The sequence below is a fragment of the Lethenteron reissneri genome, chromosome 6 (assembly GCF_015708825.2).
Source record: "Lethenteron reissneri isolate LAM-NWPU_2019-01 chromosome 6, ASM1570882v1, whole genome shotgun sequence".
Lineage (NCBI taxonomy): Eukaryota > Metazoa > Chordata > Hyperoartia > Petromyzontiformes > Petromyzontidae > Lethenteron > Lethenteron reissneri.
The window spans coordinates 1,998,264-2,024,818 of NC_083784.1; the positions used below are offsets into that span (position 1 = coordinate 1,998,264).

Here is a 26,555-nt window from a genome sequence, read left to right on the forward strand (position 1 = left end):
AAAAGTCACGTATGCTATACACGTGGAAAAATCGTGTTGAATCAAAATGCATTTACCAGTGCATTAAAGAAACAGGAAGCTCAGTTGCTAGATCAGACTGCCCATTTTGGTATTTTTATCACAGCAGTGGAAATAGTTTGTGAGCTAAGATGACTCAATTGCTGTTTCTTCTTTCTAACAATCAGCTGTTAGGATCAGCCACAGAATTCCAATGCTCCACTCATCAAAGAAAACCTCCCCTTTTCCTTCCACATCACCCAACCCGCCTTTTTTCTGCTCACAAGCAACCTCAAGCACAAACATTATGTCACAATGTGTACAGCAGACTCAAAAACACTCGCATGTTAAGTGCTGGATATTCTTACGTAACCGGGAAAGTCCATGTATTTTAATCGGCGGTAGACATATGTGTGGTTACTTTTTTGGTATGTCATATAATCGTAATGATTTACATTTGCAGGGCGAATTTCATCCGTAGATCCCAATTGCAAACTCTACCCCGGTGGCCAAGTGGAATTCACATACTGGGGAGACAACGGTGACCAGGCGTGGTCCTGAGCACACCACCGCCTTAATAGGTGCTCGCTAACAGCACTTGTTCCAACGCAATGGAAATTAAGCAGAGCCATTCTGAGTAACAACGCCATTATTGCTCGCAGTGGGAGGAGGGACGGCGTTCCGACGGCTCACTTACGTCTCTTAATCTCAAGTTTCATCTCTCAGACTGACGGATAACGACCATGAGTGAGTGGAGTCTAACCTCCATCGCCACAGCCTGATGCTCACAAAGGGCCCGTAAAATACTGGAAGCGCCGCCAAATAATGCACAGGCAAATAGACAATTCTTCACAAATGTATAATATATTAATCCATTATATTATTCAGGACGTATATATATGCTGCTTATCATACTCCTGAGTGAAAAAGTACTTTTTTTTTTGTCGGAAGGCCATTCAGCTACGTTGTCCACTACGATCAGCCCCGACACATTTGCAGATGCCAACCAGGCTACAAAGCACCATCTCACTCTCCTGTCACGACCCTTCTGTGCCCCTCGGTATGTTCGTCTTGCACTTCTACACCAGCGGATGGTGGACTCTCTACTCTTATCTCATGGCCACCAATGGAGATGAGCACTGCCGCTGTGCTTATTTAAACTGAGATGACCTTTGACCTGCCTTCTCCATCACTACCAATGCAGTAGCTCCCCCCCAGCCCCTGCAGTGTTCACCATCATCAACCACGGCCAACGCACTGCCGGATGAATGCCTCTCAAGCTGCCGTCACCTCCTGCAATGCAGCAATGCACCGATCCACTCAGTACCTGCACCCGACTTGCTCCATGACACATTAACCTCGTCGTTATTCCAGACCATCGACCACCACACCTATTTTTAGCAATGCATTCTGCCCGAGCCCACTTGCATTTATGAACAGTTGGAATGATGACATTAACCCGCACTTGTTTCTCCCATCAAAGTGTTCTTCTGTCTCTCTTCTGTCTCTGTTTATAATTCGAGGCATGCAGTCACTCCACGCTTCTTGGCGCCTTTTCCTGGTATTTTTTCAGATTCATTTTTGGTTGTTCGTGACCATGTCAAAATAAATAACCGCCCTAGAAAAAAATATATGGAATTATATATTAATGGCGTAAATTAATCATGAGATAGGCGGAAGGTCCCCCCCGCCCCCCGTCCGCCGAGGTGTGCTGCCATCCTAACACCCACACACCCATGGCGATTCGCCAGCGTCTGTTGAGCCGTACGGACGGACAGAGTCGCACCGTTGCGGCGTGCGTTCTCATTCCATTCAGCCTCCTCCTCCTCCATGCCGCCAGGGCCACATGGAGCCGCGATTGCGGCAGAGATTTGCGGGGCAATCTTTGCACTGCGGCTCGAGATAATCGGCCCTTACCAGGGCTCTGCATACATGTTAAATGACTCAATTCCTGCTCCGGGTAATGAAATACTTTATTTTTTCGGGACAAAATGCTTTATTTACTCGCGCCTTTTATCGAGACAACTAAAATGTGGACGGTGCACTCACCGGCTGTGTATATACTGCGCGAGTAATTCAATCTTTAAAACTACGACGTAAACACGCGTACACACACACAGGAGGTGTGGGGCAGAAGTGACGCAGTGGTCTACGCACTGCGCCACTACGCACTACGCCATGAACCTGGTGACCCGAGTTCGATTCCAAGCCCCGGCTAACATCATGGTAAGCGGTAACTGAACTGCCATGCCGCTTACACCGATAGGCCAGTATGGTGAAGCAAGGGGGAACTAATAATAATAATATTATGCGCTTTGTTTAATTTTATCCATTGAAAAATAATCGCAAATAACGCACTGTCGATAAACGTCACCATTTTTTATGCAAGTATTGTTTATTTGAATGTGACACATTACCGTATATATATATTTGTGCATACTTTATGTAAACGTGACAACCATTATTATCCGTATGTTACCGTAGAGGCAGCTGTTTAGGCAGAGGAACATCTCACAAAGGGGCATCTTGCCCCAGGCAACGTTCGAGAAATAACAAAATGGTCATTCCATCATTGTAGATCTAAAATTGGGGCCCAGAAGTTTGAAAGCGAATGTCTAACTCTTAAAATGCAATGGGACTGTTTACCCAAATTGACAAATGTGTTCTAACTCCAGTGTTCACTCTTGCAGCGTACAGAATGTAGTGGATGATAAACTATATATAAACAGACTATACGCCTACTTGCCATATATGTCCCGGAAGGCTCTGCAACTGATGGGATGTCTAATGACTACTTTATTTTTTTACATGGAGGGGCAGATATGAGGCACATAGCTTGCTTATTTAGGTTGTTACTTATATTCTCCAAAATTAGGCTATTGATTATTTCGTGTAGTTGCTTAGGTGTATTGAAACTATTGAGCCCTTGACACGAGATCAACGCACACTAATCGCTAAGCAACACAAGCCTCCTCCTTCTCCTCCGTCGGAACTGTGCGTTTTCCCTCTTAATTTCCACATGCCTAACCCTGGCACGTAGGGCTTGCATTTAACATGCCCGGCCGTGATGCTAACACGCCCGAGGATAGCAGCACAAGGTCTTTTTTCCCACCCCGCTCACTCACCCTAAAATAAATCCAAATCTCTGCACCACAAATATCGCGACAGAATAAACCTCCGAGCGATCCACAGCCATGGTTCCGTAGTTACCATGATCTCGTAGTGACCACGGTCCCGTGGTGACCATGGCTACAGAGCAGCAGCAGCAGCGATATAGCCACACTTTGGATCGTGGGGATATCCTACTTAAATAAATGCTTCCCGTTCGTTATTGGTTATTATTACAGATGCACAGTGACCCATTGTGTTTCAATGCTCTATGGGAGTTAAAATGAACTTACTTTAGCCGACAGAACTCTATCCAGGTGGTGGACATACAGACTTTGGAAGTTCGGATTGTCCCACGAGTGAATGGGGCTACAGGTGGTTAGTCCTGCGATGACAAGCCCTGGCTCCTTCTGGTGGGTGGCCCTGTCCGTGACCCCGCCTATGTGATGCCCCCAGCTTTCTGATGGGTCACCGGGTTGTGCCGCACATTGTTTGGCAAGGATGTGCCGGGGTTTCGCTCTGCATGCTGCGAGCTTTTTCAATAAGTGAATACAGAAACTGAACAGCTGCAGGTTTCCAGCGGTTATCGGTGAGATTGTAGTGAGGATATGCCAAGTTTGTTCACCCTGCTGCGTCACAGATAAGAGGCGCTCTACTGCGCGATAATTTTATTCAACCTACATGACCACTGGCTACCGACTCAGTGCTGAGTCTACTGTCCCTGCGCTGCCGTGTATTTAACGGTTCTGTAGTCAGCAAAATCGGCAGGTGACCTTGTTGCAGGAAGAACAAAAAAACGCAGACTCAAAAATATCCAAATTTTTTGTGCAACATTTCGCGGGCATCTCTTAGCCGTATCTTAACTTGTCGTCGGCGTCTCCAGACACCCGCGACACCAGCGGTGGTTGCGCCCCAGCTGCGAGACCCCGTGCTCACGGAGTCAAGCAGGCACTTGTGGCGATACGCACGCCGGCGGGCTGTGACACGTATGTGCTCCGGCCCCCCCCCAGGGCCCCACCACCGCCCCCCCCACCCCCAAGGAGCGACACTTTCCGTGACCTCGCCGCATGATGCCACCGGGTGCACAGCCACGAGATTTTATTGCAATGGGGGGGGGGGGGAGAAAAATAATTGGGCCCCCCGAGTTCGGTGCGGTAGCATTGTCAAGAGGTCGCCGCGGCGGAAGCGACCGCAAGGCTCTCGGAGCCGCGGAGGGGGAGGCGCGCGGAAGTTGGCAGAACGGGGCCACGGAGGGCTCGCGAGCAAAAGACGCGGCAGCGTCACGCGGCGCCACGCGGCATTGTTGACGGGTTTAAATCCGCGTGGCAGGGTCGAGCCCAAACCGCCGTGGCGCCTCCTAACCCCCGTCAAAGCGCTCTCCCCGTATTTGCTGCCCGCATTCAAACTCGCCCCCCTGCCAGCCTAAGCCGAACACGCCCACCTGACTCGAGAAAAATGGACCGCAATTCATCACCGGAAACGATGGTCTGCCACATACGGAGGGTGCCAAAGTCGAGGCTTGACGAGCCACGTTTGTCGGGCGTGTACTTTTTGCGTGACGATGATAAGGTGCTCGTTAGTGGGCGCTCGTGTGTGTAATCCAATGGCGCGAATGGCCTCCGTGTAAGGCATACGATAGGCCGACCTGTGCTGATGACCTTCTGACGAACTCCTCTGCCGCGGAACTATGGGCTAACATACCGCTTGCCCTCAACAAATGCAGAGCGGAGCACACTGGTTGTCAATAAAAACAAAGGGCGACTCTTGGCTCGCCCTTGGCGTATATCTGCATCAGTTCCGTTCGATGACAACGATTATTCAACACGTTATTCCCCAACGTCATTCCCCGAAAGTGAATTCCTTCGCCGCTGCGAGCACGATCTCCTCCCTGATAGACATCTCAAGAATGTGGCAGCTTATCAGCGCTTATCAGCGCAATATTCCTAACTCCCTCCTATGCCACACCGATGTGAAAATGGCCCACAGTGCTGTGCTCGGCGTAGCAAATGTACAATGGGGAAAACTGGTACGTTCATGTGTGCGTGCGTGCGTGTGACATAACATAAATGCAATCTTCTGAAACGTTCTCTAAATTATCAGACCGTCCCATCCTTAACGACTGCGAGAATTAAACACTCACTGCTCAGCTGGGTGGTATTTCTTTCAGCCGAAATTGAACCAAAATATTCATTTAGATGATTCTAATAATCACAATGATGCGCGTGCGTGAATCCATGCGTTCGCATTGCTTACGAGAGAGCGCGAGCACGCACGGGTTTTTATTTCATCTGCTAAAACAATGCTTTGTTAAAAAAAAAAGGGAATTGCTTTTTTTGCAGCGCGACCGTAAAATTTAAGGATGATGAATGTGACTTGCCACCAAAACATTTGGCTTAAGGAATTGAGTCATTTAGGGGCTCTAATTGAGTAAAACATCTGGCACGGAAATGGCTCGGGGTTTTGTCCTGAGCCGAAGCGCTACTCACGCCCCTAGTGAGTGCACAACCGCTCCTTGAATAAAAGTGCAGCCTCATAATCAAAATGCGCTTTGTTAGGGGAACGGAAAGTGTAAAATCACGTGGTGGAGAAAAACCGCAAGAACAAATAGTGCATTAATGCGGTCCTGACGAAAGCCACCTGCATGAGAGATTCACTCGTTTCTATATTTGCATCTTAATTCAGTCATAATTCTTGGCAGTGCAGAGAAACTATATATATTCATGAAAATCTATCAGGAAATGAAAGTGACAGAAACATGAAAATAGAACTACAATGCGGGCCTACCTTTACACAGAGCATTAATGAAGTCCTATCATCCTCAATCTTGACTACAATATTTTTTTTTTAGCAACACATTCACTATTTATTTCCCCCTTTTTAAAACTACTGTCCTCTTATAGGAGGCCCTGAAAGCGGACAACATTTAACAAAGGCACTGTATAGCGGCAATGCAGAACAGGATATGTGTACTAATTAAACCAGTCATGTGAAAAGCGAATGTATACAAATGTGCACTCATGGAAAGAAGCTAATTAAAATGCTTGTTTGTGCCAATTACAAGACTATTGTGTACACCATCAGAGGTAAGAGATGTATTGCTATGATGAAAGTGCCTAAAATTGAAATTTTATCAGATGCATGCGCGCGGCATCATAGCGCAGTAGGTTAGAGAACTTCGTTGAGCAGCCAGCGGACCAGAGTTTGATTCCCAGCCATGGCGAAAATAAGTGGTGATTATCTAGAATTCTGTAGGCCTCACTCAACCTAAAAATTATGACCTGGTATTGCGAGTAAACATAAGGCGGCTGGGCAATGCTACTGATCACATCACACCCCTCGTGAGCCATGCCGGCCTTCACAGGTGGTCGCCAAAAGTGCTTGCCCCATCAGCCCTGTGTAGGTTACATACGCATATTCTCTTTTACTTGATTTTTTTACATATGCATATTGAACTTTTTTCGCACCGTACGTAGCCAACCGTACTACTCGGAGGTGCGGGGGAAAGACAACAAACCAAACTTGAAAATCAGTTCTGAAGAAATTCGTTTTAAATCTAAATTTAAAAGTACATAGATATAATTATTTTCTGATATTGGAAGGAAGAGCATTCCAGACAGCTGCAGAAATGCATCCAAAAGCGCAGGATGGCGAGCAAAAAGCCGCTGCTGCGAGGATGACCAGAGTTTCCGTAAGGGTTTATGCGCCTTAACAAGATAAACAAGGTATTGTGCTTCATTTGTGGCAAGCACTGAGTGTAATTTCACATACACGCACAGCCAAGTATAAAAATCCACGTGTGTGTGCGTGCTATATAGGAGAGCCAGTGCGTTATTTTTGTTGTTGTTTTACGTGTCCATTACGAACGAAAGCGCGCGCGCAATAAATAAACCGGTCCCCGCCGCGATATCTACAAGGGACGGCGTCGCTCATCGGGGGAGTCGGTAAATCAGAGATGCGACCCGTCTTGCGGGAAAGCTCCGACCGCCGGGACGTTCTCGTACCGTTCGAGGCAGCGAGGGACCGCCGAGCAGATTTCCTGCCAGCGGCGTTGAACCTCAGCAAGGCGCTCGCGGAGAACACACGCGTCCGCCGGAGAGCACTGCCTTCTTATCTCCTCGCCCGCTGAGCCAAGGGCTGCCACTGCTGGCCACTGCTGCTCTATCTGCTCCTCCAGGTTCTGCGGAAAGAAGAGAGAGAAAAAGGAGACACGCACATTGGCTGTTAATGAAGCACGCTGCACAGTGTTGATGCGAGCCCACAGGGGGTGGCCTAAGCGCGTTTTATTTATTAGGATATTGAATGCACCCCAGATATTTTTTTCATGAATCTGGGTCCACAAACCCGCCTCCCCATCCAAACCTTGAGTTACTTGGTGTCTGCGAGATTTTGCTTGGTTTTAAACTATTTTTGGGAGTATTCGATTTAAAGTGTTCGTGACTGCAGGGATTCATCTTCTTGGTTCTTTCGGTAAAGTCACGTAGAATGGAAATAATAAAATAATAAAAATTAAATTATAAAATAATTCTCACGACGTTTCGGCCTCGACAGACCTGTTCTCCACCTGAGGACGGCTGCTTGTGTTGTGGCCGAAACGTCGTGAGAATTATTTAATAATGCTTTATTTTTATTATTGTATTATTTCCATTCTACGTGACTTTGGGAGTGCCAATCTTTTTATTCACAACATCCTCGTGAGATCAAAAAAGAGATGAAAACCACAGACGAGACGTAAAGATGTGGCGTGATGAGATAAATATTAGACGAGACTAGAGATGCAGTGATATGAGAGAAGAGAGATGCAGGCGAGATATAGATGAGAGGTTTAATTGGATTTCATGTTAATGAGCTTTGTATATTCATTATAATTTGATGTTGAGATTGTAATTGATGCACCCCTATTGTTTTCATGAATCCGGGGCCTCTCGTTGCCCAGGGGCCGTAGGCTTTTGCTTGATTTCCTTTTTGCAAGTGCCGCCAACTGGTGTTCTACGTGGAGAGATGGACAGATAATTTATTTTAAAAAACACGAAAACAAAACTATTTTTTTTGCTCTTTACGTTGGCTATCCACCTCCTGTCCCACTCATAGTGTTGTGACGCGTGGATAATCACACCTTCGGACACTCGCGTGAGTCATGAGGTCAGGAACACTTATCTATTCCGTTTTGTTTATCCATTGTCCTCACGATACCCAGCTGCTCCAAACCGCTTTTCCAACCGTACAACCAATTCACCATGAATGAATGTGAACTCGGCAGACCTCGCAAGCTAAGCAGGTTGATCCTGTTTTATTACTCAGATGGTTGACGGCTTTCAAGCTGTTGTAGGTGTGAGGCTGAGGTGCTCAGGGGATGGCAGAGGGGAGCGTTAACCCTCGCATGAGTAGGGTCTCTTCAGATCCTCTAATTCACACCTGCGCCTAAAGCTGAACACTGATTCATGGAACTGGCCAATAATCCGAATGCAGGGCCGTCCAGAAATAGTTTTTTTTGAAACTCAGTGTTTCTGAATAATAATAATACTCATTGCCATCATAACAGGTGGCAGGGTGGCAGGGTAGCGCAGCGATAACACCTGTGCCTTACACCAAGTAGGGGCCTTGGTTCGATTGGTGACTTGGCAGCCTTTCCATGTGCAGTTTGTATGCTGTCCCCCCGAACTGCACATGTTTCTCTAAGGTGCTCTGGTTTTCGGTTTACGCAGCTCAAACATTAATACGACACAAACGGCGTTGGCCAAACATCCCAACGCTGAAAGATGACCCTGCAAATCGCTCAATTGGAATCACACGCAGGAATAACACCACCTAACGAGGATACTTATGGGACCCCTCCTGAAAAAAAGTCACGAGACTCAATGAAGTCTTCCCGCTAAAATAATATTGCGATAATTATTGCAACGCAACACTCTTTTCCGAGAGAAGTTCACTCGTGGCTTTTTATTACATTAATAGCAAAGCTTTTTTCAGTCAAGCTGCCAACAAATACACTTCATCATTCTTGCAGCAGAGTCGGGGGGGGGGGGGGGGCACATGTAAAGCAAGCGGTGAAGGGGATTGTGGAGAGGAAGTGAATGCCCAGTCCGTACCATTGAGGACACACGAGATGTGCTTTGCATTCCTGCTTCATTTGTGTCGTGGATTCCACGATTAAAACAACTTCCCCTTCATCATTTTAAGCAGGAAGGCCCTGATTTTAATGGAACAAGCAGTGTTCACAAAAGAAGCTCACAAACATTCCACACTTGTTTCATGCTCAGTGAATCGTGTGATGCCCATGGAAGTGATTCTGTGGATTTGTTAATAAATTAAATTAATAGGTCCACACTTATGAAACACATTCAAATGTATATATAGCATACATATCATTTTCCTGTTCACTAGACAAAAGCGTTCAGACCCAAATGTAGTGTTCGTAATATTATTTTGCCAGTTATTATTTACAACTATAAAATAGTCTTCCAATGAATCCACAGCTTTAGTTCGCTAGACATTAACAGAAATAGATAGTATAATTCAGGTGTGCATATCCACCACCACCACCACGATTCCACCCACGTGTGTACACACACCATCGTTAGCAGATATTTATAGCCCAGAAAATACATTTATAGGTGTCTGAAACAAATATATATTTTTAAGTACAATGGAATGAAAACCAAGTGGATCGTTCTTTGAAGCAGATTCCCAAAAAAATCCCATCCTCACGGTTTGGCAAGTGCCATTCAACTGATAAAAAAAATCTATTTAATACACAATGTATTACAGTATATATGTGGGGATGCTACCTTAGTGCAAGGGTAAGCACACTGGGACTTGCAATCCAGAGGTCGCTGATTCCATATGATGTATCCTCCTGTCCACCCAGCAGCATAGATGGGTACGACCACGGGTTAGTCCATTGGCAGGTGGCGTGCGGTGGGGTGAACTGTGGGCACTCCCACCTCTCTCAAGACGTTTGGTCAACGTGGAAGATTTGGCCAAAATACCCTCCGAATCCCCCACTCACCTTTTTGCAAAGCATATATTACGTACGTGTCAGGAGAGTGCAGTGGGCAATGCAAATCTCTCCGAGGGGACGTTTATCCAGCCAATGGTTAAATTCCCACAATTGGTTGGTATGGTTATGGACCATTACAAAGAACACTGCCGGCTGTAATATGTACACACAAAAGACCCTGTAAACATAATTAAAACTAGTAGGCCATTGGGTACATCTGCTTGTAGCCCAAATCCCTGAATTTTAAATACACCCTCAACCACATGACAGAGAAAAAATAATAATGTTGATTTTCAAAAATGTCTACGTTGGGATCCCTGACAAAAGGAGGATATTTTTTTCCCAGAGGACCTGCACCTCAGCAATGGCTGGCTATGTAGAGTGTGAAAGACGTTCAACTTAGATACATAAGTGCTACAAGTGCTATGTTTTGTTGACAAAATTCGTGACGAAATAATTCGTAAATGAAGGGGTTTTATAAAAAAAAAAGTGATGACTATAAATAGACAAAAAGAATGAACGTTGATGATGACTACAGCTACCCACCAGAGACCGATGACGAGACAAAATTAGCGTCATGAAGAGACTGCAGTAAACAGACCAAAAATGGTAATTGGCTGTACATTTCTAAAAAAAACGACGAGATTTACTAAGTTCATTGATTTGCTGACCTCATTATATGGGGGGAGGGGGATTTGCGCACTCCTGTCACCAACATTTAATAACAAGGAAGGACTTCTGATCATCCACGATGCTCGACGGGCCCACAGCTCTCAACCGCATCCACTGCACAAACCATGGCAATGGCAGGAGCGGATATTTGATGCCCAAACGGAAAAACAAAAATACTGCGGTCACTCCCCAGAACAGAACCACCGAACAAATAACGGCTCAGTGTCTGGTTCACAGACAGGAAAGCGGAGAGCCGTCATCACGCGCAACCCCCGAGGCAAAATTATCCGGCTCACCCACCTCAATGCAAAATGACAACTGTTGCTCTTCATCAACGTCAGGCACATGAAGACGGTGATGATGAATAACAAAAAGTGAAATCAGCATTTTAATGCTTTAGTTGTATGTATGCATGCTGAACTGAACTTCTTTCGCACCGTACGTAGCCAACCGTGCTAATTGGGGGGAGGAGTGGAAAGAATGACCCAATTAAATATGCAGATATATCCACGTAGAAATAAATACACTAATATATACACGAAAATATGTAGACCGTAACTTGACAGACATCCAAAGGTTTTTGTCGACGTCACAAACATAATGACAAAAAAAATAACAAATTTACGTTATTCACCCGACACAAGTTTCTGTTTAAATACACGTCATCTCTGGACAAAGATACTTTCTTGTCGCCAAGTTTTAAATGCACATAACTAAAAAGTTCAATTTGATTTGCACGCGCACACACGCATACATACACGCATACACATACATACAAGGACAAAGCAGTGGCACTTCACAGCGCCAGACAAAACCGCACTAAGACCGAGTCTGCTGGGCGGAATGTTAATTCACACAGGACATTAATAATATTTTATTTTATGCACAATAACAATGGAACGCCCATGCCTCATATAACCTAGCTGTAACAAAGACAAGGGATTTTTTTCTGACTGCAAATATGAGATAAATGCATCCATTGTATTTAAACTGTAATACAACAATGATTTCCTTTGCTTAGTGATGTCTGCCATAGCATATTTTGTATTCCAAGTACGTAGATTTCTACCGAGCAACTAAATACAAGTGGAAAATGTGTAACTAATCCCCTTTGGAATTGAATATGCATGTAGGTGCCTTAATTGTATTTGGTAAAACAAAGGATTGAAATTAATGCAATGGTCGTTGTCTCAAAATCAAGGCATTTTGTCGGGATTATAAAAACAATCATTATCGCCGCAATACAGTAAATGACCTCCATATTAAATTCGTAAAGCCACAGTTGTGGCTGATGATGAGGATAAAGGGAGGCAGTGACAAGTATGTGTGTACACACAGCAGACTATGAGCGCACACACACACGTGAATCCACAACGGGAAAAACGTGCAGGCACTGCACAATGGTGTAAATTATTAAGCATACACGATATTTAAATCAAAAACATAATGAGGATTTCCGTGCGTTTGGTCATGTTCATATGATTCGCATTTGACCTTCCATTATTATCTGGGTGCCACTTTAAAATCTCCCATTTCCCAAATAAATATCCTGTAGCAACTCCCACAATTCTTAAAGCGAGTGCTTTGAAAGCAGTGTAACAAAAACAATGTCCATGGGTTGTAAGTGTTATTTCCTAATTGCTTATGCCTCAAAAGTACAGAAAATGGATATTATTCCCCACAAACTTTGCGTTTGTGACCAGGACAGTGCCATTTTGAAATGGATCTATTTTCAATGAGAAAACGTGTGCATTTGTGTAATTCCTTCACGTAAAGTCCTGGTCACAAAAGCAAAGTTTGTGGAGAATAACAGCCATTTTATATTCTTTTTGGGCATACGCAATAAAAAATATAACACTTACTACCCAGGGACAAAAATCGTGTTACATAGTGATATTAGCATTCTTGTCACCATCACTGAAATTTGCTTACAGCTGTGAAGTCCAGGCGAAAAAACTGAAAGAATGAGAATGACACACACGCGCAGCTACACACACGGTGCACATGCGTGCATGCGTGCATGCGCGCTCGTACAACACACACACACGCCAACGACAACAGATAAGGCGAGGGGAGCTTTGAATGTGAAAAAGATGTTCTTGGTTTTTTGTTATTGTTTTTTTTTAGGCAGGCTGCGTACGCAACTCACGTTCAGGTGTGTTTGGTCATGGATCGCGTGCGAGAAAATATTCCCAACGGGTGCCGGCTTTGAGACTGCGAGGCGAAGGCAGTATAATGCGATAAGCTGGGGCTGGGTGTGATATTTGAAAACAAAAGCGCACGGAAAGCACCCCCTGAATGACAATTGGGTTCATCGACAAACACGGGTGTACGGGCACGTGCCGGACGGTGAAGTCGGCCGTGGCCTGGTTTTACTCCGCACACCGGCACGATAACGCTTTTGGCTAGCGAGAGGGGAAGGGGGCGAGGGTTGAGAGGGATCGAGGGAAAGCAGTTGGAGCGGAGGAAACAGGCGGGGGTGGCGGGGAGATGGAAATTACTAGCCGGGAGGCAGTAACGGCGGCAACATTTCAGATTAAATGCACCATCGCTCGCAAAATGGGCGACCATATATTATGGCTGGGATGGCGGGTTTATCTGTGGGCAGAGTAATAACGTGATATTATCGTGCAAACTGCTCCGCTCAGGCACGGCGCGGCAGGGTTGAAGCTAAAGCACTGTGTGACTAACGCACAGGGAAGAGACAGACACGTCTGTCTCTTCACCACCATTCCCCAGAAATTGTCAATTACCGTTCTGATGGATGCCATTTTCTTTCTGGCAAAAAAAAAAAAACACGTTACATTTTTAATGCGTTTTTTTTTAAAAGCTGAAAAAATATACACTTTCCTCTTTAATGATATTTATGGTAAAATAGTTATGGTACAGTAGCTCAATATATATGTATGAAGTCAAATCGCCAAAGAATGTAGCGGGCAAAGGATTACTTAGGACACCTTGCTGTAATGTTCATTACAGATTGCTCACTCATGTACATAACACACGGGGATTATTACTCTTAAAAAAAAAGGTTGCTGCATTATACACTGGAATATGATAGCAACATGCAATATAAAGACATATATAGGTAATACCACATTCTCTTTCAGCAATATCACATTTATCACAATAATTTGTGGGTCCTTGTCATCCTTCATGTGCATGGCGCTCAAATAAAGTACTTCACAGGAATCCCCCACTGCCCTCTTGAGTAACGCCGCTGTAATTTCCATCACCCTTGAGTTCAACAGACGTGAAATTTTTCCCAATTTGACAAAGATGACGTGACAGCACTGGCAGTTATTGTAGCTGATATCACGGTTATGAAACGCCCCAAGCAGATAAACATTTATCAGTATCTCATTACCGGTCACTGCTGTTAAAATAAAAATTGTAAAAACCTACAGGATAAAAAAAAAAGTTGAGTGTTGGCAGATCCAAAAAAACAGGATTATACGTGATCGATGTGACTGGTAATTTAATATTTTTTTGTACCTTAATTTCTTTTATACTTTCAAATAATGAAAATGCTTTGGCCTCGTTCTCAGCACGAGTGGAAGTAATGATAGCAGCCGTGCCAAGCGGGCAGGCTCCGTGACCATGACGGGAGAAGGACTGAAAGATGACGCCTCGTGAAATTGGAATTATAACCATTAATCCGATTGACACGTTAATGAACAGCCTGCTCAGTGACCATAATAATCACTCCGATCTGTGTTTAATGGCCTGCTAAGCCGAAAGGCGGGAAAGCCTGCCTTGGGGGCGCCAACAAAATGTAAAATTCAATGCGACATCCGCGGCGCGAGGGCACATGCCCCGCCAACGCCATGGAAAGCTTTGCAGATTACCGCCAGAGCACCCAAGAAAGAGAGAAAACAAAAAGTTATCCCGTTCGTAAAGCGCAGGCGGACACGCACTTTATTTACGAGGCTTAAATAACTCCCGTTTATGTATCGGCCATTGCGGGTGTGCACGAATATGACTTAAGCCGCGGGGACATCATCTCAATATATCGCCCTCCACAACTCAGGGGGGGGGGGCAGGGGATGGGGGGGCACACAGCCGGCCGCGTAAGCCAGCCGAAGATTGTAGACTTGAGAAGTCCCACGGCGGTCTTCATGGGAGCAGATTTCCTTGTGTTAGCATTGCCCAAACACACCAATTTGGAAGAGCAAACCTGTGGGCTACAATGTTGGGAGACCTCGGCAATAAAAGCAGCCACTTTTTTTTTAACAAGCTGCCTATTGCCCCCCAATGCAAATATATCAATTTAACCTCAGAGTTGGCTGAAAAGGGTGAGTCAAAATAACGCTGATCATATTTCCATTACGCACTGTAAGATAACTGACCAGGGTGGAAGAGTAGGCCAAATACCCTCCAGAGGGGTTCTCTAGAGCTCCCTCTCGTGGAGGTTATTCCGCCAGCAGTCGCGTTAGCAAGCGATTGCGGGGCTGCACCTCTACCATTGTATTGCTAGGCCATGTACTTTGATACTCTTATGTTGTGCTGAGGTGGAGTGGTGGCACAGTGGCGAGTCTAGTGCTCTCTGAACCCAGCGACCCGAGTTTGATTTTGGGCCGTGGCCGAGATGAATGAGGGAGTAAAATCTGAACTGGCTCTGGGAACCGCTCCCCCCCAACCCCCAAACCTTCACCAAGCCTCATTGAACAGCACTGGGGAGTATGGTCAAACAACCCACGCGAACTGCAGGGCATGGGCAAGCCTTCTTCCAGCAGTGGACAGGTAAAGAGCCGTAGATTGAGAGTTGAGATCCTATGAAAACTACCAATGCAGTTATCTGAACGTGGAATGAAATACAAAAGTCGTCTGTTTAATAAGTCGACAAAACTTTATTTGCTACGCCTGGGAAATGTCCGTCTGTCAATAGACACTTTGTGTTTATTTATTTTTTACTTCAAAACCCCTCAAGGCAACCACTGCAAAACTGCGGTTGTGCCATACGAGCGTCTCTGACGAGACAGCTGGCAAAGTTATAGACTCGATGGAGACACTGAGCCACTCAATTCAGATCCTCAAGAAGGTCCCGGCACACGTGGGGAGGACCATCGTGGCCATGGACGTCGTGCCGGACGCCCCAACCCCGATAACGCCGCAGTGGCGAGATGATGACTCCCACGTCTGGTGTGCAGGGGGGTTGTGGGTTCGACCCTGACGCCTGCTGTACATTTGGAGTTTTCTCCGGGTCCTCCGGTTTTTCCCTACACATTTGGAAACGGGCATTTAGACTTTGGAATTTTTGGTGAGCTGTAATTGTCCAAAGTGATGAGCCACTTTGTCGGGCTATCATTTGTGGCGAGGTCGCTTCTGAAAAAGAGCTACATATCTCAGTGGGCATTACCTGGTAAAATAAAAATTTGAATGACATTTTTTCATTAAAAAACACTTTTTTTTTACCAGATCCGTTTCGTTGACTATACGCGTAGAAAAATATTTGAGAATGCACACGCATGTCTGAGTGTGTGTAAAAAAAAACACACGCACAAAATGGACGCAATGTGCTTGGTGAAGAGAATGCAATGGTAGTAGTTGCGTGTGTGTTGTCCTTGTGTGCAGAGGCGTGCGTTTCTGGGCGCACTTTGCTTGACGAAGCCTCGACTGGTCCCACTGTAAAAGCATCGCAGGGTGGAGTGGTCTCACAGCCACGCGTGAAGGCTGCCAAGGGTGGCGCTTTGCTACCTGGAGGTGGGGCGGTTCGATTCCTTCTCTGAGTGCGGAGGTTTAAACAAAGGTGCAACGTTTCCTAGCTCCTCTGCCACTTGTCTATCCAGCAGTACAAATGTGTTACATGGCAGTCAACAATCGACAGGCGTGGTGGCTTAAAAGTGTGGGTAATCCCACCTTTTCCCAAGACGTCTGGTTGGTGTGGAAGAGTAGGCTCCCTCAAGAGGGCCTCTCTAAAGCGGATCCTTCTAGGAGGTGACAACCACCGTGAGGATGAAGGTCTGAGATCAGCTCATAAGTATACATCGGAGGATTGCAAGAGGCCTTTATGCAGCAAGTGCAGAGATAATGGCTGCTGACGATGACATTTAATATAAAGTGAGGGTAGTGCGACGGCGCAGTGATTATCACACGAGACTACGAACCGGGCTACCTGAGATTGATCCCTGGCCACGGCCAACAATCGAACAGGTCCTCGCTCCACGTGCACTTCGAAGAGCATGGCAAAGTACGGTCAAATAACCGGCGTGACCAAACAAGGCATTGGGTGGGCATTCATCCAGCCGTGGATTTATACATTTCCGGAGTTTATGCAATTATTTCTAATGCAAGACTGTTCAACAACAAAAAATTGCAACTAGAATAGAATAAAAGCCACGTTGCTTTAAGTCAGGATTTTATGCTGCCTTTTACAATGAAGCTGTCTTGCTTTCAAAACTGCTTGGCTATTATCCTCAATAAACCGTTCTGACCAACAATTCACGATGTGTAATAGATGTCACTCCCACCCCATGAAACGCAGGTAACTTATAATGTATCATCTAGCCGAAATGCTTTCACCAACACTGCAATCTCTGCTTATTACTGCAAATACCGGGAACGTGAATACCATGTCTTTCTGGGTGTAGAAAAAAAAACAATTGGTGTTATTTATAAGACGAATACACACAGAGGCAGTCTAAACTGAGCATGTAACATTTCATCCATTCGTCGTTTAACATCAATTCTTTGATTAATATGCCTCGTGTCCTGGACGAGACTTTTAACCCCGAACCCACGTGTTCTCCTTTTTTTTTTATATCTGTTCACTATGCTCCCATAATTCATCTGGGGGCATTAATATCAGTACCACTTTGTTGGTAAGTGAACAGCAAACCTCCTATGGGTAGACTCACCCCCAACCATAGGAATGTGCTGTGCAAAAGAAGTTCAACATACACATATACATAAACAGATGTGCATGAATGCCTCAATGCTTATTTGAGTAAGAAATTACTTTGCTGCCAGTCTACTTTGCTACTCTTTACCTGCACCGTACATATAGACAAAACATTACTTCATATGTTCACTATTTTGAAGGTGGAATTAAAGCATTTTTATCATTATTATTGGGGACAATGTCCCTCAAAATTACGTTCGTAAAATGAATGTTGACAAACATGTTTACAAGTGTACAGACAAGAGAGGTGAGTGTCTCCACCCACTAAGAATGTTGTCAAAAAGCTGCATTGTGCAGAGGGCTGTCCGCCTCAGTTTTGGCATTGGTCTATTCAAGGCAAGGTACACAACACAAAACAGCCTTGACAGACACGAGACTCTCAATCGATAGCTTTGTCTGCGTATTTTTTAACCCGTTCGTTTGTTTTGCAACACACCTGCAACCTCCAATGGACGTGTGCTTTGCTTGGTTCGTGCCTAAAATCGGGTCACTTTGGTGACAATACACCTCTGCCAAATTAAGCAGTGAATAAGGATACATTTTTGCATTTACATTTATCCCAAACTTGCATATTTTAAGACGACACTCTGCGCTTATATTAAACATTTCAATTCCCCAGTGGGGGGGGGGGGGGGGGGGGGCTGTGAATCTTGCGGAGAAACTATTCATGAATTTTGGATACACTTTTTTGCCCCAAAAGTGTTTTGCAAAAAGCAACTTTCCACGCAATGGCAGCAATCTCCAACATTTTCAGAACGGTCTAACAAATGAATTATTTAACTAAACGGTCCCGTTTCGCACTCGTTAGTCATGCGCAACCACCTTAGAGATAATGCTGTGAATGCCGCCAGTCGATAATGCTTCCGCACGACAGATACATCCTTCGTCTCTCATCCCTATCTCCCGATTTCCAAGTGAGCATTCTCACGGCACCATTGTAATTGTAAATGATACATCTATAAATGATAAAACTTCCCTAAGCAGCAACGAAACAGAAGACGTCAACACGCCAGACATCCCTGCCAATGGGGCCCCAAAGTGAAGGTGAAACGAAGCAATATTCTTGGAACGTAACCCCTGCAGTAACCTCTCTCCCAACGTTCTTGCAAAGCACTGATTGTACCTTGCCACATTGGGCCATTGTAAAATAAGCAATGTAATTCAGCTCACGTTACGAAGTCGACATATTTAGCGGAATAAAGTGAAAGGTCATTGCAGGACAATGAGAGATGACCACGGTCTGGGGAGGCCTTCATCCAACAGTGAACTGATCATGATCTAAATCTACCAAAATTGGAAAAAATTACCTGCAAATTAAAAACACTTAATAGCAAGCTCCTCTCCCTGCAGGAAAACTGAGTAGGATCCTCCTGAAAAAGAGTTCCGTGACTCAGAGAGGCCTTCCTGGGTAAACACAACATTCACAGCTTTAATGGCTGATGGAGAAAAAAAGCCACAACCTTAACAGGATGTGTTGGCAAACAGTGCACAAGACGAAAAAAACGTTTTAATTATTGACATTCTTATAATGAAATGCTTGCAAACGTGAAACAGTTAATTGAAAGCTAAAGCAAATTAGATTTGTAGCTTGATGTCCCGGGAAATGGTGCTACTGCTCTGAAGGAGGCCCTCTGCCTGAAATGTAAACCCGCAATGCATTTAGGTCCCAGAACAGTCTTCATGATGACACAAAACAAATTGCAATTCTGAATTCGCCCTTGGTGCACAAGAAACAAAAAGCAAATCGGCACTTTCGTTAACGTTTGTTTTTAATGTCGACAGGAGTAAGGCATTGGCAATCTAACAAGTAAAGCATTCACAAACAGGTATGATGTCGCCTCCTCCTCACCAATACTTCCGGAAAAGTCTCGGCTTTGCCTTTGAATCTCCACGTAGGGAGGGGCGTAAGTCCCGGGATCAGAGGTGACCCTTGGCACACAAGCAAGGAACATTGACCACCAAGGCAGAACATTCCAGATGACGACCAAGGCACGCACGGGACATCTAATCCACACAGATCACACGTGACCACTGCGCCACATGCGCGGAACGCCTAAGCCACATGGCGGTGGGTCAATTAAATTTATTCACAATCCACCCGTGGAACAGATCCTTGCGTCCTTGAAGGCAGAAGCGGCCCATGATGACAGGATCAAGAGCTGCCGTAAACACTCGGCAACTTCTGACAAGTTCAAAAGCCTCGCATAATCCGGTCGAAACAAACCTGCCCGGTGTCAGAGCTACACCCTTTCTCTGAGACGCAGCACAAGTGACTTCAACATCGGGTGGATACGGTGCCTAATGTACAACTCATGAAACACGAAACATTTTTTGTGACATTCGTGTTTAAAATTAGTAATTTGATGATACTGCTTTGGCAAAGGTGCACAAGCACAAATAGCAAAACGTTCAACTCATTCGTCAATAACACTGCCTTGAAAGGAAAATAATATATAAGCCTAGTATATATTTTTAATTTTAAGTATTGAGTTTTTTCTTTAAAGATTAAATGACCACACGCTTAGACACCACACACTGTATCCTGGGAAGAGGTATGAAAGGTGATGTGAAGAGTATGCCATTCAGGATTAATATGTAAATAGTGCAATACGCAATGACTGAATGCATATTCTATCACAAGTCATTACGCTCCATCATTGAGGATTACGGTTCTGAAAATAAACAAAAAAAATGAACTGACAATCCATTTCATCACGTAACAATGAAAACAACGAAACACTAAATAAATAAAGTATTAAATAAAATAAATATTTAATTCGGAAAACTCATGTGCATTTTAGGCTATCAGCCTAAGGGCTTCCACCTCAATGTTATTCAGCAGAATTTATTTTGACACGCAAACTCTGGACTGGTTTCAACTTTCTGGGTCTCATCGCCAGTCAGGCTTGTTAAACAAAGACAAAGACCCCCCATATAGACTTAACCGGCTGTTGAGGCAAGTGCTGTTAGCGAGCACTGATGAAGGCCGGCACGGCACACGAGGGGGTGGGTGGCCAGCACCACGCCCATCCTCCTTTGTCTCCCCAGTGGCGATGTTCACACATCGCACCAGGTACTCATTTGAGGCTGAGTCGACGTAGAGGCCCAAGACCAGTTCAGATAATCGTCACTGGTATTGGCCGTAAGCGGGAATCGAACCCAGGTCACCCGGTCCGTAGCACAGCGCGCTAACCACTACACTATCACTCCCCACAAATACACATTCTTGTGCACGTAGAAACTACTGCTGGGTTGCCTACACTGAAGAGTCCTGCACCAGTAAGTAAACCACATCTCTCCTCTACTTAACACAGCAATGGGCCAATCAGCAGCCGCAGCAGCAGCAGTCTTGGCCCCCAACAGACTCTCGCGCCGCCTTTCCGCTCATCACTTCTCAAGCCCTTCAAGGTGAATCCCAGCATAAGTGACCCCCCCCCCCCCCCCGCAGCGGAATAAATTCCCAGAAGGCTATAGCTGCATCAGAAGGTGACTGATGCATATGCGATAAGTGGCAGCACCTGGTTCCAATTTGGGGGGGAAGAGAAAGCGTCCTGTCCTGGGCCATTCCAAATTCCCCACTCGCGCTGTGTGGCCCAATAGCAGCAGGTGAAAAGTGGCCACACGCACACGTGGGCACAATGTCCGTTGACCTTTTCAGGCCACGGTAGTAGCGGCAGCAGTCTGGCGCGAACGCCGCGACAGCGAGAAGCGTTCATAGGCAAGGTACGTCGCGATGATGCGATTGTAGGACGTTGTCTCGGCAAATAAGCCCCGCGTCTCATTTCATTACAAAATAAGTATAACCCGTAAAAACAAAGTTTTTCACTATAAATCCTTTATATGCGTGGCAGCGAACTTAATATAAAGGATTTAAAAATATATTCGCCTGTGGAGGACGCGGGGATCGATCCCGCGACCTTTGGCATGGGAAGCGAGGGCGCTACCAACTGCGCTACTCCGCCACGGCCTGTGGAGGGGTTACGCTCTGGGCTCTTATACTGTGACGTTCAGCCAAAGCGATGAATGAGTTATATTTGAATATATGTAAAATTATTTTTTTTTGCCTAAAAAGTGTAAAATTTTGGGAATTTTTTTCACGAACATTAATTGTCTGGCACAACGAGTCTGTGTGGAAAATGTCAGCTCGATTGGATCACGGGAAGTGGGTTAAAAAACGACCGAAAGATTTGCACGGTCGTAAGCAAGCAAGCACGCAAGCACGCAAGCAAGCAAGCACGCAAGCATGCGAACTTAATATAAAGGATTTAAAAAGGCAAATAGACGCACTAACACTCGTGTTTTAAACACTCGGATTTTAATTGCTCCTAGACGTGACATGTAACTACGTCGCAAAAAAAATCTAAGAACAATGAGGTTAAAAAAAAATGTTGTGATACATCGCATGGAGCAGACGGCGAACACAAAGCAGCCTTTGTGGGCGGACACTCATAGGTAATTCCCACCATTTGCTGTGCCATGCTCTCGATGTGTTCTCTCGTGCCATCTGTACAAGTCCTCCCTGCAGCCTCAAAGCCACTTGTGATGCACAGGGCGGGGGAGAGACCGGAATCGCCAAAAAATAAAAGCATGGACATGTCGTGATAAGAGGAATACCTCGCAATGATTGCGGTTGGGGGCGGGGGGAGGGGGAAAAACTCAAAGCTCCGAGTAGAGAGATTCAAGAATCCATTGGTGTACTTCTACCGCTTGTTCACGTCGAAGCACGATTCTACAAACACACCCAGAATTCCTTGGGAGTCTCCCATTCAAGTAGTAAACAGGCTGGACCCCCGCTTAGCTTCCGATATCTGACAAGATCGCTGCCTAAGGGTTGCCACCTCTTAGCTGCGAAAAAAATCGTGTTCTTTTATTCGAGAAAGAATATCTAAAAAAAACACTGTGAGAGGGAAGAACAACCTTTAAATGGCTTGATTGGTTTGGATGGCGAAGGAAGAGTGGGTCCTAAGAATCACGCCTTCTGGATTTGACCGTCGCTATGACAGCACACGGAATCCATCGGGTGAATCAAACCTTGCTGAATGGAACGGAGTGGCATGACAGGAATGGGAGGTGTCCCAGAAGACGTACGCCGAAGAAATGGAGTGATGCAATCCATTTTATGTGCAGGTGATGGGTGGATTGTTGCATCACAAGATCATGAGAGATGGTGGGCAGCTTGGGAAGGCCTCCACCCAGCAGTGGGCTGACTGTGGCTGATGATGATGATGGATACCAAAAACTAAGAACTCTGAACGTCACATGATCGATCTCTGTATATTTATTACATAGATTGTCCCATTTATCGAGGTATCCAACTAGTTTTCAAGGGAGATACTCCCCATTAAAGCACAGACCGAGAACAATAGAGGAACAGGCAATAAAGTTTCAGCCAAAAAATTGCAGCCAAAAAATAGTGACTTGAAGAACCGAAATTAACAATGTTAACAAAATATAAAGAGGCATAGTGCACCAGCAACAAGGACGACATAAGTGATCGGTCAGGGAGGAGGTGAGCGCGAGGTGGAGGGAACACGATCAAGTGAAGAAAACAACCACCACCATCTAACCATTTTTTGGCTAGCCATCGAACAAAGACGGTCACCACATTGTGCACTTTCAAATACGCTTCTGCAGCCATCTAGAACACTCAGTCCTTCCGATATTAGGATGCCACTGAAGTGATGCACTTTTAAATCATCTGGATTAAAAACTCATTTCTTGAGAACTGCTTTCTGCGTTAAGTGTTGTTGTCCTTCTCCCACACCTCCGATTCGCACGCTTGGCTACATACGGTGCGAAAGAAGTTCAACGTACGTAAGTACAGCGCGGGAATGGGGAGAGCGACAGCCACGGCGGGTTGGGTAGTGGTGCAGCCGGGAAAAATTGTGGACATCCAATGACAGGTATGTACTGTAACAAAGAGGACGATCCTGGGAAAACCAGGACAGGTGGCAACCCTCGATGAAACGTGACAAAGGGTGCTTGGCTTGTGAGCTCTACCCGTCGTGGTGCCGGCGTGAGTGGGGTGGCACGGGAGGTGGGGGGGGGGGCACGGGAGGAGAGGTGGCACGGGAGGTGGGGGGGGTGGCACGGGAGGTGCGGGGGGGCACGTGAGGGGAGGTGGCACGGGAGGTGGGGGGGAGGTGGCACGGGAGGTGGGGGGGGGTGGCACGGGAGGGGGGGTGCACACGGGGAGGGGGGGTCACACGGGGAGGTGGGGGTGGCAAGGGGAGGTGGGGGGTGACACGGGGGAGGGGGTGGCACGGGAGGTGGGGGGTGGCACGGGAGGGGGGGGCACAGGAGGTGGGGGGGGCACGGGAGGTGGGGGGGGCACGGGAGGTGGGGGGGGCACGGGAGTGGGGGGGGGAGTGTCACTGGAGAGTGGGGGTGGCACGGGAGGTGGGGGTGGCAGGGGAGGTGGGGGGTGGCAGGGGAGGTGGGGGGGTGGCACGGGAGGGGGGGGTGGCACGGGAGGTGGGGGGATGGCACGGGAGGGGGGGGGCACGGGAGGGGGGGGAGCACGGGAGGGGAGGTGGCACAGGAGGGGGGGGCACGGGGGAGGGGTGGCACGGATGGGGGTGGCACGGGAGGGGGGGGTGGCACGGGAGGGGCACGGGAGGGGCACGGGAGGGAGGGTACGGGAGGGGGGGGTGGCACGGGAGGTGGGGGGGGGCACGGGAGTGGGGGGAGAGTGTCACTGGAGAGTGGGGGGGGGCACGGGAGGTGGGGGGGGGGCACGGAAGGTGGGGGGGCGGGCACAGGAGTGAGGCAGGCGCTGGCTGCTGTGCTGGCGGCCGCGCCGCTCTTGACGTGGCGACACACGGCACCACGGCGGCACGAGACGGCGCAGGCCGAGGTGCTGACACTCATTAGGCACGCGCCTCGCTCCCGTACATTTCCATTTTGAGCAGCGCTTGATGGATAGAGTGTCATGCGGCATCACATCAGGTTTGCGCGGAACGATTTCGATAAAGATAATGGTGTAAATGGCTGCGGAAAATTATGACTTCAGATACCGCAGGTCTGGCGAAAATGACGAGGGTGAAACGAAAAAAAATGATTTCCACTGAAACAAAAGCTTTGTCTTTATCTGATGTATTATCTTTCAAGTATATCATGCCTGCCTATTGTTCTGGCGATTGTGTAAATACATGCAGCCGTACTGGAAGTATCTGTCAATGGTAAACCTTCCTGGCTTTGTGTGATTTAATTATGAAATCAATTATTTTGTACAAGTGACTTTGACAAACACATAGCTGACGAATGACGTTAGTCATTATCACATATTGGTTACCGATTGGAAGAGAGTGTTTTGAACTTTCGAGTTAAAGTTTAAGAGCTAGAAATATCAATCGTTTTCATATTCACTTTAATTTTAGCTATAGTTACACCTAAATAACAATCGAATAGACTGGGTTTTATTCACCATTTGCCAGTCAATAAATGTTTTAATTAAACACAAATGAGCATTACAAAATTTTTAGATTTTATACTTCCACGTAAGCGACTTTTTTCCCATCAGCTGAAACATCGAAGTTACTCTTGGAAGGTTTAAAATAATTATCTGAATAAGAATGCAACAGATGTAGTCGCAGCCATTCTCTGTCTCATACCGAATTAGACTGCTCACTATTAATTCCCAAGTTATTTATTGTGGGGGGGAAAGCATTTACTAGCTGGCAAGTCGCAAATACATTCAGTTTAGATTCTTTTTTAAAAGATATTTCATTGATAAGTCCTCATTTTCATCTAATGAACTCATAATGGTCAGCTTGGTTCTACAATATTGAAAGGCCTCATTATAAATGTTTCCTTTCAATTGAGAACAAAAATCTTTCATCACAGAATTCTCTAAATATCTGTCCTTAGTTCAGAACCCACTCATTTTTCATCATTGCGTAATGTTTCACGTATGATATCTTATGATGCTCAAATGCCTAATTAACACAAATTCACATTTGTACAAAATGATGCAGAAAATAATACTCGAAAACCATGATCCATTTTTATATGCACAATTTGAAGGCATTTAAATGTAAATTGTGACGAAAAAATAACTATGCTTTTTCAGACAATTGCCCATTTAAATGCTCAGAAATTCATTTGGCAGAAATGTTTTCCACATGGGATTATTCAACGTCAACCCTCGGGGTGTATAAAACGAAAGTCAAAATACACACAGCACCTTCTCACCTCACAAGAGGAGAGATTTTATTGTTTTTGTTTATCTCTATGTTAGCGAAAGCTCTTTTATAGAGGCAGCTATAATTTCAGCCCACGAGGCTGTAGACTACAGATTCTTTACGCGCTTGAAGACCATGTGGGCATGAACTGGATGCCTGTTCTTAAGATCCACCCAGGTCCACTCTTGACAGCTAAAAGGCCCATTGGAATCGATGCAGCTATTATCAGCTATTTGACAGAAGGCTTTGGGGAAAATCTATGGCCTAGGGAACTGGAGAGAAAAAAGAAACGTGGTGGTGATGTTCCTGTGGCACGTGCAATCAGACAACGCACCCGCGTTGCTCCTTGTATCTGGGCCTCCGACGTGACTATCTTCACAATCAGGAGTGGCACCCGACAAGACTCTAAAGCAGAGCTTGTGCAAACCTAACATAGCTGGCTCCTGAGAATTTAAATGATTAAGCGGGAATGGATGGTTTTCTTTTTTACTTTCATGTCTCTAGCCCAAAGCTTAACATTCGGAATGTCAACTTCAAACTATTTCACAGAGCGCACGCGCGCGCGAATGCACATTTGCGAGAAAATACCATTTACGGATTCTGTGCTCTCCGTGGACAAGCGAGGACACAGGGATGACATTTGTATTTATGAGCGAGCGCGTAAGGCTTTGTGATTCTTAACATTTGTGTCCCCATG

The 26,555-nt window shown here is 46.0% G+C and overlaps 1 protein-coding gene across 1 annotated transcript in view; it reads right to left on the reverse strand.

The window, feature by feature from the left end:
• Positions 1-26,555, reverse strand: part of LOC133353592 (dystrophin-like) — a 639,339-nt gene that overhangs the window by 196,782 nt on the left and 416,002 nt on the right. Inside the window, 1 exon segment of the mRNA XM_061569957.1 lies at positions 7,107-7,282. Within this exon segment, the coding sequence (XP_061425941.1) occupies positions 7,107-7,282 (176 nt within the window).